This window comes from Oxyura jamaicensis, chromosome 1 (genome assembly GCF_011077185.1).
Source record: "Oxyura jamaicensis isolate SHBP4307 breed ruddy duck chromosome 1, BPBGC_Ojam_1.0, whole genome shotgun sequence".
Lineage (NCBI taxonomy): Eukaryota > Metazoa > Chordata > Aves > Anseriformes > Anatidae > Oxyura > Oxyura jamaicensis.
The window spans coordinates 79,277,940-79,296,145 of record NC_048893.1 but is presented as its reverse complement, the minus strand read 5'-3'; the positions used below and the strand labels follow the sequence as shown (position 1 = coordinate 79,296,145).

Sequence of the window (18,206 nt, the reverse complement as noted above, 5' to 3'; positions counted from 1 at the left end):
GACAAACATTGGTACAGTATCAGTGCTGTCCATGCTCCTCGATTTATTACTTTTCCTCACAACCTTTCTTACACGTAGGTTGATCTTTCCATTTCATGGCTTACTGCTTTAGTCTACCCTATTGGTGGTTTCATGGTGCTTATGCTTTCAAAAGGTATTGAAAAAGGTGGAGAAACATGCAGGACATATCTGAGATGTTCAGTCCTGAGAGATTTTGTCCCCATCTTCAGATTAACACAAATTTGAGCCCATTCTGAAGTGATCCTGCCTCACAGTTTTGCTCTGAATGTTTTTCATACCCTGTCAGAGACCAAGTTCCTGATCATCTGGCAGGGCAGAGTTTGAGCATGTTAGTGCCCTAGCAGCAACCCAAGTTCTCACTTGTATGCTTAAGCCAGCTGTAGTGCCCACTTATTCTTGAAGGGTAGACACTGTCTTTCTTTATAAGAGTATCACAGAACTTTTAACTACACTTGCAGTTTTTATATATGTTAAATTTGCATATATATATATATATATATTTATATATTGACTGTGTTGACAGAAATGTATTGTCCTTCCTGTGTCTTGTTGCCTTTAGGTTATTGTTTGTATTGTGCCCTTGCAGGTCACTGCTGTCATATGGATATTGGGACTTGCCATGGTAGTGGTTATTCTACAGGGCCTATGAGGACAACATTCTCCAGGTTTCTTTGGTCACTCTTCTTTGTTTCCATCCCAGCCTAATGAGAAAGTATGTTGTAGGCTCTCTACGGAGGTAAGGACTTCTGATGCAGATAATGTTTGCCTTTTTTATTTCAATTTGGAATGTAGATGAGCAGGAAATAGTTGAGTCGATAATTTCAAGATTGGCTGGATGAATGTCTGGGAGGAGCTTTGAGGACCTGCTCCATAATGACATAAGAGGATTATGATGTTCTCCTGTTATGGGTTCAAAGCTTCTTCTTACAGTCACCTGTCAGAACATGGAATCTCAAAGTTCCAGCTGTAAGTGTTCATCCAGCATGCCAAAGGGCATTGCTCGAGGCATGAAATTTGTGTTCTAAGTTAGCTATTCTTGGACAAAACACATATAAAGGCATTTCTGGAACCCAGTTTCATTTCAGTTCTCCTTATAGGCCTTGGTCTAGTGTCACTGGCTTCATCTAGTTGGAAGGGACTACATCAGAGCTAGTTGCCCTGTGCTCCCTTTAAAATCAGGAGAGATCCAGTCACTAGAATGTATGGGGTGATCCATTTCACCCTAAAGAAAAGTTTTAAAGCAGGGCAGATGGCTTTTTCCATCCAGTTGACTGTTCTGTGCCTTTCGTCTTCCCCCTCTCAGATACTGCACATTCCCCTAGGTTTTACCTGTGACAGGCTTTGCAGCAACCATTAAGGACTCGTTCCAAAATGACTGAGCACTTGATATGAAGTCTGTTCCCATATTCATCCTTAGAACTCCCTCCTAGTCATGTGTCTGATGGAAATCTTCCTAAATGGATGGACCCAGCGGTTTTCCTGCCCCCAATCCATGTCCCTTTTGCCTGGGTGTTCTCTGTGCTGACTGATGGCTTTTGGACAGAAGATGATGGAATCTTAAGTCTGCATTTAATGAAGCCACCATACCTTTCCATGTAATTTTTGTTCCTTTTCCACAGAGAGATGAAAGCCTAGGACTGGTCATCTGACAGAATTTACAGATGTATGCTCCGATCCCTACTCTTAATAGTCTCAGCTCTATAGAGAATGGGAACTGTCTGGAAGTGGGAGGTGGAAGGGGCAGGATGGAGGACAAAGAATTGAGTATTTAACTCATTCCAGACATTGCCATGGAAAATTTGCATTTCCGTATTAACAAGGGAGGCAAATGGTAGTCAAGATCTTCCTCTTCCCTCTGCACGTAGCCAGAGCCAATTTTTATTTCCTACAAATTGACACATCAGACACATATCTGTCTTCTACAGGTTCCTCTAATTCTTGTTAGACCTCCATGTTGTCTGTCCCTACTGTACCTTCTACTTTCTCTGTTTAGAAAGAGGGATTTGCCTGTAGTTGTTTGCGCTGGGTCTAATGAATACAATTCCTTCCCCTTTCCACGGTCAACTGGTTAATACAATGCTAAGGGAGAAATCGTAAATTTTAAAAGTTTGTTTGCATAACATAAAGACAGCCATATCTTTTTCTGGCTAAGTTCCAGAAAGTACCCATCCTTCTGTGGGATCAGAGCCCAGGATTTTAGCTTTCAAATCTTGTGATAAGAACAAGAGTGGGTGCTAAGAAGTAAGGGCTGTTTTATTGCTGAATTTACTTCGAACTGTAATCCTGGAGGGTAGTCCTCAGATGGAGTACCAGTTACTGAAACTAGATGACTGTTCACCTGATTTTCCTCTCCCTTACGCCACAGTCAGTGTACCAGCATAGTTATATTAGTTTAAAATCCACAGAAGCCATCAGAAAGAGACTGCTATTTTCCCAGGCTGTGTTACTACTTCATTGCATGATTCCCAGCAAACAGCCTCAATCATTTAGAACTTAGTATTTGCCTTTAAATGTAGGGTTTATTCAAACACAGGAAGACAAAGCTGTAATTCAGACTAAGCTAGCAAACAAGCACTAAATTTCTGGGCAATGTTAATCAGCAGCTTTGACTCAGAAATCATATAAAACAGCAGTGAAGTCTCAGGAGAGTTTATGTGAAAAAGTCAGAGCTTCCAGGCTTGTCCAGGGGATAGGAAAGGGGAATGAGCTGTCATTCTTGATCAGCTTGCAGTTTTTGAGCACCCTGGGGCTTACGACAAATAAATCTGTGTCAAGGATTTCGCTTCTCCAGAATCCGTCTATTTTCCTGTGTTAGTGTGCCAAGGATTTGGTTTCAGGGTAGCCAAATCTGAAATGTATGTGAAGACCATAGAGACTCTGATGTTGGCACAGGATGCTGCCAGGAAAAGGGCAAAGTCTGTCTCAGAACAACTCCTCTTGCCATAGGCGTTGTGCTCCAGTCAGCCTTGTGAATTCAGAATGACACGAAGTGGGTGGGACTTGGTCAACCTACTCCTCAAACTCTTCCTGTTTGCGCAGTCACAGAAGCCTCAGCTCAGCAGGAGACGATTTTGCTGAAGAGGTAGTCCAAACTTTTGACCTGAGGGAAACTAAATATAGCACGTGTCACCCAATAGACTTCAAAGGACTTGGCAATAGAGGTCGGTACCATTCTTCTCACTCCATAGATCTGAAAAAAAAAAGCTACAGAAGAGGGAAATTATTTCCTTGATGTCATGTGGCAGTTTAGAACAGAATACTAGGGCATGAAAATCCTGTGCCCAGACCTGCTCTGCTAGGTCCTATGTGGCTGAAACTGTCAGTTATGAAAGGGGAGCTGATTGTCTCTATCGTTTCTACCAATCCTCTTCCTCTTCATATCACCACCTAATACTCCTTGCTTTTAGTGTCCAAACAGGTAGAAAAAGTACATCTTTGGAAACTCAAGCCACAGCAGCTGTGTGTATTTCTGTACATACCCAATTGGGAAGAAAACTGTAGGCTGCATATTTGAATTATGCCATGTGTTGTGCTGATCAGGTCTTTCTATTTTCTGTCACCCTCCATGTAAGCCAGCCACCTCTACCAGGCAAGTTCCTAGTAGACTTCTTGGAGTTTCTGTCATTCTCCCTCTTCAAATCAATTGTTAATGGGAAAGTATTCATCCTTATTTCCTTGTTCTCCTCCTTGATACATATAGAATTTGTTAAAATAGTCACTTCCTTTTTCTTCATCATCGCAACATGCTTGTTAATTCTGTTTAAATGGTAAATAGCAATGGAAAAAGTACAGTATTTTTAATGGTAAAAAGTACAATAACAAAGCCAAGCAAGCAGCTCAGAAAATCACAGTCACCAGAGAAGTTGTGTCTACAAAGCTGCTTCCAATAAATGTTTCCTGTTTACTTTGGAGTTCCTACTAAACAAAAAAAAAATGACACTATAGTGTTGTTATAGCAGTTCTGTATTGCTGAGCCGTACTGTAATGAATGTTGCTCTTCTCTCCATCAGATAAGAGTGGCTTGAAGATGAAACCCTCTGCTACCTATGAGCTGTTAGTAGACAGTGTTGGAGAATGGGACTTCACTGGTGGTTTTGTTCCTTGTGAGCTGCTGCTTGTTGGAGAGGATGCCTACCCTGTGCTTCTGAGCACTGAGAAGCAGGTTCTGATCGCTGTTTCACGGTATGGGAAAGGCAAGATGGTGGTTGTTTCCCATGAGGGAATCATGAAGAGCTCCAAGTTTTCCCAGTTCCTCAGAAATGCCGTTGAGTGGCTCAAGCCTTCCCCTGCGGCCCTGGTTGGGTCCCATCACCGTTTGGATTCCCTCTCCCAGCTGCTCCTCAGGGCTGGCATCAAAGTCGAGGCTGGAGCAGAGCTCAGCACCCACCACGGGGTGTACTGTATGGATGCCTATGACAGCACTCAGGCAAAAGACGTGGTTAGCTTTGTAAAGGAAGGTGGAGGCCTGCTCATTGGAGGCCAGGCTTGGCACTGGGGTAGTCTACATGGGAAGGAGAAGGTGCTGTTTGAATTCCCTGGGAACCAGGTGACCAGTGTGGCTGGTGTGTACTTCACAGGAAATGCTGTAGAGAAAGGGATCTTCAAAGTTGCCAAGAAAATTCCAAAGATCCCCTTAACTGTTCCGTGAGTATCTGAATTGTTCTTTTTATTTAAACAACGGATAAAGTTATGCAAATGAGATGTTTACAGAAGATCCTTGAGGTAAGAGATGAAGATGTTTGAATGCTGGTTCTTTAATAGCCAGGATGGGATGCAGCTGTTATCTTCAGATTTAAGAGGGAATCTCCTTGCTGTTTGTAATCTGAAAGAATGATGACTTTACTTCCAGAGGAGTGGGTTAGGACATTCATTCAGGGTCAAGAAATGAGGGCAGCCATATTGTAGAGCTGTCTCCCTGACCAACTGTGCCTGTGAGCACCACACAGCAAGCTGGGGAAAGGAGGAGTAACTGCCCTGCTCCTATCCCATCCTTTCCCCCAGGGTGCAGGGTGGGTATGTTCAGGCCAACTTTCCCACAGTTCAAAACCAGACTGGAGATGGAGCACCTGGCCAGCGCTCTGGGCTGGGCTCTGCCTGACAGCTGCTAAACCTGCTTAACCTTTTACATGCAGAAATTTCCTTTTTGCAAGTGAAACCGTTGGACTGATGCTGAGCTGAGGAGGCAGGCCTGGTGCAGGAGACAGGCTGTGGGCAGGAACCCACTGAGCTTCAAGTTAGTTTGTGATTCTAGCTTGGCCTTTTGGTCTCAGAGCAGCAGGCTGTGAAACTCCGAGCTGTTGTGTCTTGTATCTCAGAGCAGACAGCAGTGCCCTGGACATTGCTCTTCTGTCTTCCTCCACCTCCCCTTGCCAGTGAGCATACTGGACTGTGCCCAGCAGCACTTTCTGCTCAGTTAGGGAAAGTGTTGTGGGATCTCAGTGGAGCAGGAGCGGTGCTACGCTTCCTGTGTGTGGCAGTTTCACCTCACTGCAGTGGAAGTTGCAACAATAGAAATAAAATTCCCAGCAAGTCTTTTCTTTCCTTAAAGTGTCAGTAAAGTAATAATCAGAGGAGAGGTGCAGTTTCCTGTCCTATGGATGTGCACAAGGGCAGCATGTTTTATTGTAACTGAGTTGTCTGCAATGGCCATGCAACAACAGATTCTTTTCAGGTCTCAAAGAAAAATTGTGTTTGCCCAAATGGAGAAAATAAATTGCAAGCGATTGAACATGTCTTTCTCCACGGTGTCATATAGAAGCTATAAGGAAATAGCAAAGATATGAGAACCTTACATGGTAAAAGCTCCACAAAGATACTGTGGAGGATAACTGGTAGGAATTTTGGGGTCTGTCTTTTGGGGTCTATCAATCCTTTCTTCAGCTCTCAACAGAACACACAGAGAAATCTTTTGGGCTTGTCCAGTTTATGACATTTAGGATGGAGTAATTCAAGGAAGTTTCTGCTACAGGAGATATGCTGATTTCCACATCATTTGCAGGTTAAATTTGCAAAAGACTTGCTTTAAAAATATGAAAGGTCCTCTGACTTTTGAGATCCTGCATTTGGATTTTCAAGCTGCTCTTCAAAGTAACAGGCCTGGAAACTTTTCTTTATCTCCTTTTGTAAATGAGTGCTGAGATTCTTACGGATTTGGTTGACTGCAAAAACTGAAACTTTAAAAGGAATAAAAAAAATGGATGGATTTTATTTTCTTTTTAAAATGAAAGAAGTGGCAACATGATGTACTCTAGGGTGAGAGAGGAAGAAGAGGCAGGGATGGACATGGCAGCTGTTTAAGCAGAGGATTCTGGAATGGGGGCTAACTTGAACTTCTCTTGGTTTTGCAGACACCAGGCCAATCTTGGCCTTGATGCTGCTTTTCTCCTACGTGGTGTGTCCGAGCTGGATATGGTGACAGGGGGCATACCCTCCATCTTGCTGGTGCATGGTGTACTCTCCTTCCCACTCTGCCTGGACAGCTCACACCGCTGCCTCTTAGCTGCAGCACGCTATGGCCGAGGCCGTGTTGTGGTGGCAACCCATGAGAGTCAGCTCTTCTCCCCAAAGATGGCCAGATTCCTGCTCAATGCTGTTCACTGGCTAGATGCTGGGAGAAAGGGGCTGGTGGGTGTGGATGCCAGCCTGAAGAAACTGTGTGGCCTCTTACATGAGAAAGAGGTGAAGTCACAGGTATCAGAGCTGACAAGCAACATGAGTGTATACTGCTGTCCTTCTTACAGCGACAAACAGGTGGAGACGATTCATGCTTTTGTGGCAGAAGGAGGTGGCCTACTGATTGGAGGCCAAGCCTGGTATTGGGCTTCCCAGAACCGCAGCAAAGCTGCAGTGGCAGAATATCCTGGCAACAAAATCCTCAACCGTTTTGGGCTGAGCATCCTGGGGCAAAGTGTCCAGGCAGTGAAGCTCCCAGTCGCAGTGTTTGGGGAACACTACCACTTCCGCAAGGCACTCTCTCTTTTCAAGAGCCATGTAGACAAGGTTGAGGATCTCAAAGCTCCCTTGAAAGACTGGCTGTCAAGGCTGGCACAAGACTGTGCTGCCTTTCTGCGCATCCCTGCCCAGGACTGCCCCGCATATGCCTCGCTGCACCGCATACTGGCCAAAGTACTTCACCAAAGTGGGATCCCGCACGTCAGCAGGCACAACCCTGTCAAGAGCAACTCCAAAGAGGCAGCCCTGCTCTACATGGCAACTGAGCTGTCATACACCATGACAGACTGTGCAGCCCTAGTGCAGAAGTGTGCCACTGGGGTCTGTGCCCTTCCTGTTACCGTGGAAATCGATGGCACTAATCCAGGTGAGTACCATATCTCCCTTCCTCAAGGCATGCTGATGCTGCCTGAAGAAAGGCACATGTCCTCTGTGTGTATGTCTGAACATGAGGACAGATGTCCAGTTTCACTGTGGGCTTGTGGGGATGCTAGCCTCTGTGTAGTGGTAGGCAGGCTCCTTTTATGGCTGGCACTGATTTTAGTGCTCTGAAACATGCCATGGAAGTTTTGCATCCTCACTGTTGGTACACAGGCACTTGGAGGAGAAGAGCCAACTAACAGAAGCTCCTGAGGGTACTTGCACAGTGCAATGGCTTCCTCAAGAGAGCTTTAAGTTCTTCAGGAACTCCAGGCTCTGCTTTACGGTTTGTTGTCCCACTAGTGTTCTGATACAGCCATCTTTGAGACCATCCTGTGAAAAGGCAGGAGTTAGGAACAAAAATTTTATTTTTTTATCTAGGTAATTTCAGTCTGAGTAGTAGCAGTCTCACAACTTGTTGTATCAGCAGAGCTGATGGAGTGAAGTTGTGGTTTTGGGGTGAAAACAAGAGACTGTGAGCAGGATGGGAACTTCATGGGCAGACACCATCACTGAAGCTATGGTATTTAGTAATTATATCCTGAACCATTTGTCTAAGGTTAGGCTTTGTAGCTATATAACTTTGAGATTCCTGATACTGATATGTTTAAACTTTAAGTAATTTCACTAGTAAGGTATTTTTCCCTGGACAGATTAATCTTGAATTTGAAAATGATAGAGAGTTGTTGTTTGCAAACTATTCTAATGAGATAAAGGAGACAGTTCTGGAGTGGCAATGTCTTGAGCGCAGAGGATATTTAGAGACAAGAGCTGTGGAATAATTGCTCACTGGTTGTAACACTAATGAGTCAGGGTAAAAGGGGAAAATTGTTAGGGTTGGTTAGATTGAATGCATTGAACTGAACAATGTTTTTTTTGACTGGGACTATTCAGAATTTGTGTCATTTCACATAAAAAAAACAAAAGTGCTATCAACCCATGATTTGAGATTAATTTCATAAATGCCATTGGTGTAAGTTCAGCAAAATTGAGATGAATTGGTGAAACGTTATGATATGTTATGATGTATATTTTGTATTTTTCCATGGATTGGGTTTTGCCTGACAAAATTTCTTGGAGGGGAAGGTTGTAAATTAGGAGGTTTAGGATGGTCCAGCTCTTCTGATGATTTTTGCTGTTTGTGCTGAAATATGCTTGAGTAAACTTTATGTCAGAGCCAATGAGTGAATTTTGCCTGATCAGTACAGTAGAGATGGATCGGTTTTGCAGTTTGTATCAGAAGTGTCTACTGAAATCTAGGCAGAGGAGGCTTTCATTTCCATGGGAAGACTGTCTAGAGGCTTGCTGAATTTTAGTGGTATGGTAGGGTACCCATCTTATGACTTGGCTATGACAGTCCTATAGGCTTTCTCATTACTTCAGTCAGCTTAGAAATGGGAATTCGTGTGTGCCCCAGCTTGTGCTGACTAGTCAGTTGGGAAAAATAATGTTACTGTCAGTCTGTTATTTAGGAGATGTTTGATGACCATTACAACTTCAGCTATGTTTAATACCACCACAGTATGCACCTCTGATGAGGGTAAGAGGATCTGAGTGGAGGAGGAGTTGTTTCTTTTTTGTTATTTTTTGTTTATTTTTTTACAAGCATTAATAAGTATGTTTAAGTTTGTCGTTCTTGGAAGTTTAAGTTTGGGTGGGCTTGCTTGCTAATTGTGTGATGATCTTGTTCATGCCAATACCCTTTTGCTTTAAAGCTGTATTTCCAACAGATTGGATAAAATGTGAGACCATAATGCATGTGTAGAGACACGGGGAAAGAAAGGGTGGAAGTTTCTTTTGTTGCAGCTTGAAAACCATAATGTCAGGCTGAAGATTTTCTGACTGTTCAGATCTGTGTTCTCTCACACTTTAGGTAAGACAGCCTGGAGGAGTACAGGACTCTATCTCCCTGAGGGTCACACAGCCGTTATAACATTCCCTTGTCGGCTTGTCGGTGCTGGTCTGCAGGTGAGCCCTTAGTAGTTTGACTACTGTTTACACGATGTCATTTGGGCACTCGAATATAGCTCTTAGGCCTTGTCAGTCCTTTCCTTCTGCTGCCACCCTGTGGCACTTTCAATGCATTGTCATAATTTTTCACCTTGTTTCCACTCCTTGCTGTTGCATTCCTCTTCTGTGTGCTGGCAGGATAATTGATTGTGGCTGCTGCCTGAAGACTGCTTGCTGTACCTGTTTTGTTGCCGTGCAAAGAGAACTGATCAAGGTGATTCTAGGCCCAAAGAAGTACTTGGGTGGGCCCTTCTAATCACAAAACTTAGTTCTGTCTCTTTCCAGAACTCTCCTAATGTACTTCCACAATGCTGCCACTGTTGCTCTCATAGATGTATCCAGATCAGATATAAACCAGTTAACTGGAATCCTGTTCTCATCAAAGAACAAAGCAGACAAAAGCTCACCTGCTTGGGTATGTTTTGCAGTAAGCTTCCTGCAGCTGAAACACAGGATTAACTCAGGTATTTTTGTATAATCTTGCAGCCACTTTCTGTCTGTTTTATTGTATCAGGGCCAAGGAAGAGGCACAATAAAACAACCCAGAAGCGATCACACCTCTCCACCTCGTATGTTATAGGATGGGACTCTGATGCTGGTGCAGGGTGAAGAAAAAATAAATACAAGTACATTACAGTGAAGAAAGTCACTGCAATTCTGTGAACTGCCAATGAAGGATATAGCTGACCCCAGTAAAAATAGGAGCAGAGCTGTGAGACTGTCTGAGATAGAGAGAGCACTAAACTTGATTTTTTTTTCACTTGTTTTGCTGCTTCTGGCCACCACAAGCTGAACACTTGAACTGTGCTGGAGCTAGAAAGCTGTTTCTGCACATGTGCCCTGCAGGAACAGTGCTGCAGCAGAGGGCTCAGGGTGCTATAGTTGGTTGGCAAAGTTGTGCTTGAAACATTTTGCCCAGCTGCTCACAAATCACCTACTATTCTGTTTGCCAGGTGCAGGTTGGGTGTCATGCGGATGACCTCTCTAATGCCAAAGAGCTGAAACGAGCCCCAGTGGTAATACGCACCTGTGATATTACCTGCCAGAAACAGTCAGTTTCCTGCCTCTGGGGTGGCCTCATTTACATCATAGTACCGGAAAGGAGCGTCCTGGGGAAAGTGCCCATCACTGTAGAAGGGGCAGTCAGAGCTCCTTTCTTCAAGCTTGGTAGGTTTATTTACCTTGGTGCCTTTCTTAGCACTGCTCACGATGCTGTTATCCCTGTGACTGAAATGAAAGATGTTGCCATGCTTAGGAGCACCTGACTGGGTTTAGTAATGCCTAGACTCAGTTTCCTTGGTTTGCCTTACTCTGGGCTTTTAGGTAATTCACATATTCACTCTGTGCCTGCTGTTACATGAGGTAGGTGAGGGAGCTGTCACAAAAAGGGCAGGGTTTGTCTAAACCAACATTTCTTAGTGGTTGAAATTGTCATTTCTGATGAAAACCATGTGTTGGTGGGAGTGTTCTGTCACAACGAAACTTACCTTGCACTCTGTGTGCTTTAGTGTGGTGAATCTCTGTGGTGAATTTTCTGTGTTTTCTGTCAGTTTCTCTTTCCTTGTTGTATGCAACATCTTATCCCTCTATCAAACTAAACAGAAAAAAGTGTTGTTATATGAAATAAATCTCTGTTGGAGAAGAGGATGCAAGATCATCAAGTGAGATTAGAGAAGCCTGCTTCTTGTTCTCAGAAGGAAAACAGATTTGTTCTTGCCATGCTAACTACTCTGGTATATGTCAGTTTTCTCCCATCTGTCTCCTATCGATAAGAGTCTGAGGCTTTTCAAGTACAGGGTGAGGATTAACTAATTAACAGTCAGCTGCAGTCACACAACTACCACATACTGTTTTCCAAGATAATTTCTCAACTGTGATTTATTTCTCCAGCTTGACTTCTGGGAGTGTGCTCAAAAGTTAGAGCTGTGGTTAACTGATTTTCTGTGATGATGTAGGGGAGACCTGTGAAAACCAGTGGAAGGCCTGTATCCGACATTACCCTGCTCCCTGGGCAGAACTGGCAGCTGAGAATCTCATCCTGACGGTACCAGCTGACAGTATTCGCCACTTGGAGAACCCAAAACCACTGCTGACCCTGTGGGATGAGATCATGGTGGCAATAAGCAAATTGGCAGCCATACCAACGAAGTTCCCAAGGCCAGAGAGGATTGTAACAGATGTCCAGATCTCATGTGGTAGGTGCATTGATAAATGGCATTTCTCAAGTGGCTATGAGGCAAATACCCTTTAGTAGCAAGATCTGTTCCTGCAAAGTTACTTCAGTAAAGCCAGACTGGAAACATATAAGTTTCCATAATTGTGAGCTATTCAAACAGTATGGAAATACGGTAAGACAGGACTTTAAAAAATATATTGACCATTTCGGATGCCTCTCTGCTCTCTAAACTAGCATTGTCTCACTCAGCTGTTCTGCTGCCTGGATGTGTTAAGAGGCAGAGCTGGTGACTGCAGGGGCTTTTCTCCTTCCTGAATGTACTGCTGAATCAGTACAGCTGGGAGACAGTGATCTAATTTCTGCTTTTTTCCTGCCTCAGCCATAGGATTGTTTGCTTATATTCAGTGATAATTGTTACACTTATGTATACCTACCTGCTGGAGACAAGCTGTGCAAATGTTATTGTGGGCAAACCTTAGCTGGAAAAGATGTGCCTGAGGTGATGGCAGTGGAGAAACTACTGTTAAATCTGCGAGTTTGTAGTTTTGCAGCTGATGCTCCATGACCCCCGCTTTTCAAGTTGTGTACTGAGTGTATTTGAATGAGTCAAGCTAGATGGTAAATTTGGAATCCTGTAATGCTATTTTTTCAATTGGTTTTCAAATCAGGTTGGTGAAATTCATTATCTCACAATGAGGCAAGGTCTTGGCACAAACCCTGATGTCCTAATCCTTTGCTAAGCCACGTGGAAACAATTTGTTGCACATTTTGGGAGTGTTAAGTTCAGCTATGCTAAGCAAATGCCAGTTAAAAAGACCATTGGCTGCAAACACAAAATTCCCTCCTGTTTTGGGTAGAGTAAATGGTTTCACTCACATTTCTGGACCTGAACTTTTTTGCATGCCTATGGCTTTTAATTACATGCATCCCTCTTGTTAGAATTAGAGGAGCTCAAGATCTTAAATAGTTTCTGCGGGAAGGGGGTTGTGATTCATGTCCTCTCACTTGAATACTATACAGGCTTATTGTTCTGTCAAAGCCAGCTGTGCAGGCTCCGTACGTAGTAAGTGTAAGGGCTGTTAATTCACTTCTGCGATAGGTGTTTGAGTTTGGGGAGATTATTCTTTTATGAAGCTTTGGGAATCTTTAAGAATAAGGACAAGTCAAGGATGAAAACACCAAGGAGACCTGGGAAAAATCCCTTGCAGTACAAAATTCTTGCCTTGCATGACAGTGGGAAATTATTTATAGAACAGCTATTCTCTGAGGTTAAGAGCTGACTTCAGCATGACAAGTTTTGCAGCCCTCAAGCATGGCAAGCTGTGACATCCATGTATTTTGTCTACACTGCTAACTTCTGGAGTGCAGATGTGCAGGATCCACACTCTACGTAGGAAGAGTCAAACTCTGCCAGGGTGCTGAATCACATTATTGCATGTTTGGGTTGGTTTCAACTGTGCTTAGTCTGTGGGAGTTCAGGGGTATTCTGGGCAAGGGTCAGGCAAGAAACTCTGCCCCAAACTTAAGCCTTCCTTCAACCTAAAATCTCAACCTCAGCCCAACTGTGAGTGTATACTTAGGTATAAAAAGGGAAAGCAGGTGAAACTGTACTTAACTGATAGTATTATCTTTATCTCTTCTTTGATACGGTGAACCTTGTAGTATTTCCTTATCTCACGAAAGGGAAAAAAAAGTCACTTGTGGTAATCTTAGAATGATAGAATGGCTTGGGTTGGCAGTGATCTCAAAATTATATAGTTCCAACCCCCCTGCAATAGGCAGGGATGCCACCCACTAGATCAGGTTGCTCAGGGCCTCATCTAACCTGGTCTTGAGCACCTCCAGGGATAGGGCATCCACAACCTCTCTGGACAACCTGTTCCAGTGTCTCCCTACCCTCTGAGTGAAGAATTTTCTCCTAACCTCTCATCTAAATCTCCCTTCTTTTAGTTTAAAATCATTCCCCCTCATCCTGTCAATCCTGATTGAGCAAAAAGTTGTTCTCCATCTTTTTTTATAAGTGCCCTTCAAGTACTGAAAGGTTACAGTGAGGTAACCTCACCCCAGAGCCTTCTCTTCTCCAGGCAGATCAGCCCCAGCCCTCTCAGCTATTCTTCATAGGAGAGGTGCTCTGGCCCTCTGATAATCTGAGCAGGCCCTGTTCTGGACCTGCTCTAACAGATCCACATCTTTCTTGTGCTGGGGGCCCCTCACCTGGATGCAGCGCTCTAGGTAGGGCCTCAAAAGGGCAGAGCAGAGGGATACAATCACCTCCCTCGACCTGCTGGTCACTATTCTGTTGATGCAACCCAGGATGCAGTTGGCCTTCTGGGCTGCAAGCATGCACTGCCAGTTCATGTCGAGCTTTCCATCCACCAGAACTCCCAAGTCCTTCTCTGCAGGACTGCTCTGAGTTCTTCACCCAGTCTGTGCTCGTGTCTAAGATTGCCCTGACCCAGGTGCAGCACCTTGCACTTGGACTTGTTGAACCTCATTAGGTTCATGTGGGCCTGCTTCTCAAGCTTGTCGAGGTCCCTTTGCATGGCATCCCTTCCTTCTATTGTATCAACCATACCACTCAGCTTGGTGTCTTCTGTAAATTTGCTGAGGGTGCACTCAATCCCACTGTCTATGTTGTTGATAAAGAGATTGAACAGTACTGGTCCCAGGACAGACCCCTGAGGTACACCACTTGTCACTGGCCTCCACTTGGATGTAGAGCCATTGAATACAGCTTGTAAAGTAATTGTAGTACAGCATGGTTTGTGAGATGGAGGAAAGGTACTGGAGACATGAGAAAGAAATACAGTTATTTGTGTTTAAGAGGCACTGGGGTAAATACTTATGTTTTTCTTGCAGGCTGGATGCATTCTGGCTACCCCATCATGGGTCACATCGATTCAGTGAAGGAGATGTTAGATGTGAAGCACATGAAAACTACTGGTCTATGGGGTCCTGTCCATGAGCTGGGACACAATCAGCAGCAGCAAGCATGGGAGTTTCAGCCTCATACCACAGAGGCCACCTGCAATCTCTGGTCTGTCTATGTGCATGAGAAGGTGCTGGGGATTCCCAGGCATCAGGCACATGGGGCACTTAGGTCACAGTGCCGGGAGGAAAGGATAAGAGAGTATCTGAAGAAAGGTGCTCAGCTAAAGGACTGGAACGTATGGACTGCTCTGGAGACATACTTGCAGGTAACTGGGAAAATAGAGTGCATTCTGTAGTTGGTGAACCCTGTGTCAGAAGGATGTCTTCAGCCTGGTGACTCCTGGCATCATGCCAATGTTTGCTTGCAATCCGGATTTATCATAGGTGCAGAAAGCACCTGAGAGATGCACACATAGATTGCGTAGTGCTAGCATCTCCTGTGAGATAGCAGTCTTCCTTTGAAAGACTGGGGCTTTACTGCTCAGTAACAGAACTTAGTACAATATATTAATCTCTCTCCCTAGGAGAGAAACAGGAACTACTTCTTATATATAACAATATATAATATATATGTGTGTTATATATGTATAATTATATATATAGCATATATTTATGTTTGATTATATGGTGTGGGAAAAGGATGATGAAACTTGGATACAGTCCTTTAATCTGCTGCAGATTTCCTGTGGGACATTGAGTTAGCTGGAAAAAAAAAAATCCATTGGCACTGTAAAGCATGTAGAAGAGCCCAGATTCTAGCAGTATCCTGGTGAGTTACATGTTTAGGCTCCCCTATACAAAACATAGGAGAGAGCAAGAAGTTTATATTAGCTGATGCACTGAGTGGAACCAGTGTAGTCCATCAGGTGGCAAGGCGATGGGTTCAATTTATCCTGCAGAACACAAAGCTGCATGCCTCACTGTGGTTGAGACTCTGTCATGAACTTTGGCCTAGATTAAAATGTGTTCTCATGGGAAGTATGCAAAAGAGTATGCACTTTCCTGTAGTCCTTGGAGTAGCTCACAGTCTAATTGAGAGAGCACTCAACCAGATCTGAACTCTGGACTTTAATGTGAATGTCCATTATGATGACTTAAGCTACTGACTGTTTTGAGGTGAATGTCGCTCAGCTCCTTGTCTGGGAGCTCTTGCATCTTCTATGAATAACAAAGTATTTATTGAAGGAGTAGTGATCCTGATTTTTCCACATTCCAGGGTGGAAAATCAGTGAGCCTGAATCATCAAGCTAAAGATAATGCCTAGTCCATAGCTAGTCTCAGCACCAGGGGTTTCTGTGGTAATAGGGGATTATGAGAGGTAGATAACCTGTCTGTCTGTACTTCCTAATGTAGAAATGCTGTCTGCTCCTGCTTAGCTGTTCCAGCATGATGGTGGATTTGTAGAACACATTTTAGTGTCAAACTACTTAGTATCAGGAAGTGAGATGCAGGTCATGGCTTAGTAAGGAACTAAAGATGTTCAGTAGATATTCTGCATCCTGTCATGCTGTTGTCAGCTCTTCATATTAACCTCATCTTGAGCAACAACATAGGTTTCCTCTCCCTCTGCTTTAAATTTGTTACTCATACAAGAATAATTTATTTTTTAATCGGAAACTCCTGTGTTCTTATTCCTAGCCAAAACTCATGCTCAGCTCACAATCTCTCCTTCCTGTTTTCTGATCACTCCTTGTTCTCCTGTCTTCCTTCTGTCTAGGTTATCTGTCAGTGTCCTCTTTGATACTTTTTTTGCTGCACAAGAATCTTTCTTCCACACAAATAGCAACATGCATAGTTGATCGCTGACATTTCTAGCTCCTCCCAATGCATCTTTTATCTCTGTTTGTGCTTGCAAGCCAGTGTAATGGGATGGTATATTTTTCTGTACTCTAATACTCTAAGTTGTGCTCTGAAGCCTGAAAGCTGGATGCCTTCTTCTAACTTTACATTAATTCCAAAAGACAGTAGAGAAACTAGGGGGTGGGAGGGTCACTCTGCTGTTTGTAACATGGGAATAATGCCAATGAAATGAAAAGTTCATTGTTTTTATACTGTGTTCTTCTCCCGCAGCTGCAGGAAGGGTTTGGCTGGGACCCCTTCACTCACCTCTTCTCTGACTACCAGAAAATGTCCACCATCCCAAAAGACAACCCTTCTAAGATGAATTTGTGGGCGCAGAAGTTTTCTCAGCAGGTGAAGAGGAATCTGGCTCCTTTCTTTACAGCCTGGGGATGGCCTATCAAGAAAGAGCTGTCTGAGGAACTCTCCTCTTTACCCATATGGGAACAGGACCCAATGAAGTCATATAGATCATGAAAGAAAAAGATCTGAACTTTGATTCTCAGATAAGGTACAGCCTATGTTTTAGGCTGATGAAATGGAAGTTTTCAGGATGGAGCAATCATTGGAGTGGTCTCAAGTACAATACCAATAGAATATGGATCTCTAAAGCAAATAGCATCCTCCACAATTCTGTATTCTTTAGCTGTAATCTCAGTAACATGAGATGTTCACTATAGACATGATTACCTATAAAACTCTTCATCTTTAAATCTTTAAACTATGCAGAAGGTCCACACCTACTATCATGAAATTGACCTTATAATGCTTATATACAGCTTATATATCAGCTGATACTAAAATGTTGTAGATTTCTTCTTGCTTTATATTGTGTGACCCAATGTCCAGCTTTGTGTGAGTAAGTCAATGCTGAGTGGTAGCCATCACTCTTACTGTAGTCTGTGGGCAAGATACGAGCCATGAAATATGTCAGCATAGAAACAAAGAAGAGGTGACTTGCTTATAGTAAATAGTGATCCAACTCCTGGACTCATCAGAGACTGAAAACTAGGCAATGACATGACAGCATGAAGGAGCAGTCAGGAGCAGGACAGCAGCACAGCCAGCATTTTTGGAGGACCAACAGACATTGTTTCCCTCACTGCACTCATGATTGCTTGACTAGCACAACACACTGTGCTGACAAGTGTTTTAATGCTTTGTCTAGTAGCATACTAGTCCGGACACACTCCTTGTGTATCAGCAATAAATAAGACGATTCTGGACTTGCAGGCTCTGTGTGTTCCTACTTTCAAGTCTCTATGTCCAGTTAAAAAAAAAAAAAAAGCCTCATCAGAAGTGGTCCAAAAATTTGTTACAGCAGTTTTTCGTTTTTGTTCTGTCTCAGATGTAGTTCTGACTTTTCTGTGATTCATTGGCCTAATATTTACATTGTCTTTCAGACTTTCTTTCCATTCTTATTCACTTATTCACATTGGAAGTTGTTCTTCCAATAGCATATATGCAGAGGCTAATGATAGCTTAGACAGTGGTTCAGTACTAGTTTAGTATTGAACTAGAGTAGAGCACTAGAGTGCTTTAGACTAAGAGGAAAACTTCCGTGGTGTAAAGGTTTCGATTTGACCCTACCTACAGAAACAAAATTCACCCCTACTGAGTTTATGAGCAAAAGGTGAGTTCATGTACATTTAAAAAAAATGCTCAAAGTATTATTGGTTGTGTTACCTGAGTATGGCAGGATTTTTGTTTTGTTGTTATTGCTGTTTGATTTTACGTGAAAGGCACAACAAAATGGATCTTAAAGCGTTTAAGAGAAAAAAAGAAAAAAGGCTAAAGAAAAAAGTGATGAGCTGGATTCTGAGTAGGATGGGCTAGTCCAACCACAGGAATCCCAATG

At 43.3% G+C, this 18,206-nt stretch overlaps 1 protein-coding gene across 5 annotated transcripts; it reads left to right on the top strand.

Annotated features, from left to right (window-relative positions):
• Positions 1-528: 528 nt before the first annotated feature.
• Positions 529-17,620, top strand: TCAF2 (TRPM8 channel associated factor 2). 5 transcript variants are annotated; one of them, XM_035313147.1, is made up of 10 exons: positions 608-757; positions 1,641-1,852; positions 3,061-3,182; positions 4,032-4,665; positions 6,369-7,339; positions 9,266-9,360; positions 10,356-10,569; positions 11,358-11,597; positions 14,438-14,775; positions 16,580-17,620. In XM_035313147.1, the coding sequence occupies exons 2-10, from the start codon at positions 1,812-1,814 to the stop codon at positions 16,823-16,825; spliced, it is 2,901 nt and encodes a 966-aa protein (XP_035169038.1). In that variant the 5' UTR covers positions 608-757; positions 1,641-1,811; the 3' UTR covers positions 16,826-17,620. The 5 variants fall into 5 exon arrangements, with proteins under 5 accessions (XP_035169046.1, XP_035169038.1, XP_035169062.1 ...); XM_035313155.1 differs by lacking the exon at positions 1,641-1,852 and having other exon boundaries at positions 529-757; XM_035313171.1 differs by lacking the exon at positions 1,641-1,852 and having other exon boundaries at positions 2,968-3,182.
• Positions 17,621-18,206: the final 586 nt, after the last annotated feature.

What these genes read in the sequence shown, in the direction of transcription:
- TCAF2 (XM_035313147.1), top strand. Translation starts at nt 1,812, where the DNA reads ATGGAAAATTTGCATTTCCGTATTAACAAGGGAGGCAAATG. An exon ending in TTGTCGGTGCTGGTCTGCAG is followed by an intron (nt 9,361 to 10,355) that starts GTGAGCCCTTAG and finishes TCTGTTTGCCAG; the next exon opens with GTGCAGGTTGGGTGTCATGC. An exon ending in AGATGTCCAGATCTCATGTG is followed by an intron (nt 11,598 to 14,437) that starts GTAGGTGCATTG and finishes TTTTTCTTGCAG; the next exon opens with GCTGGATGCATTCTGGCTAC.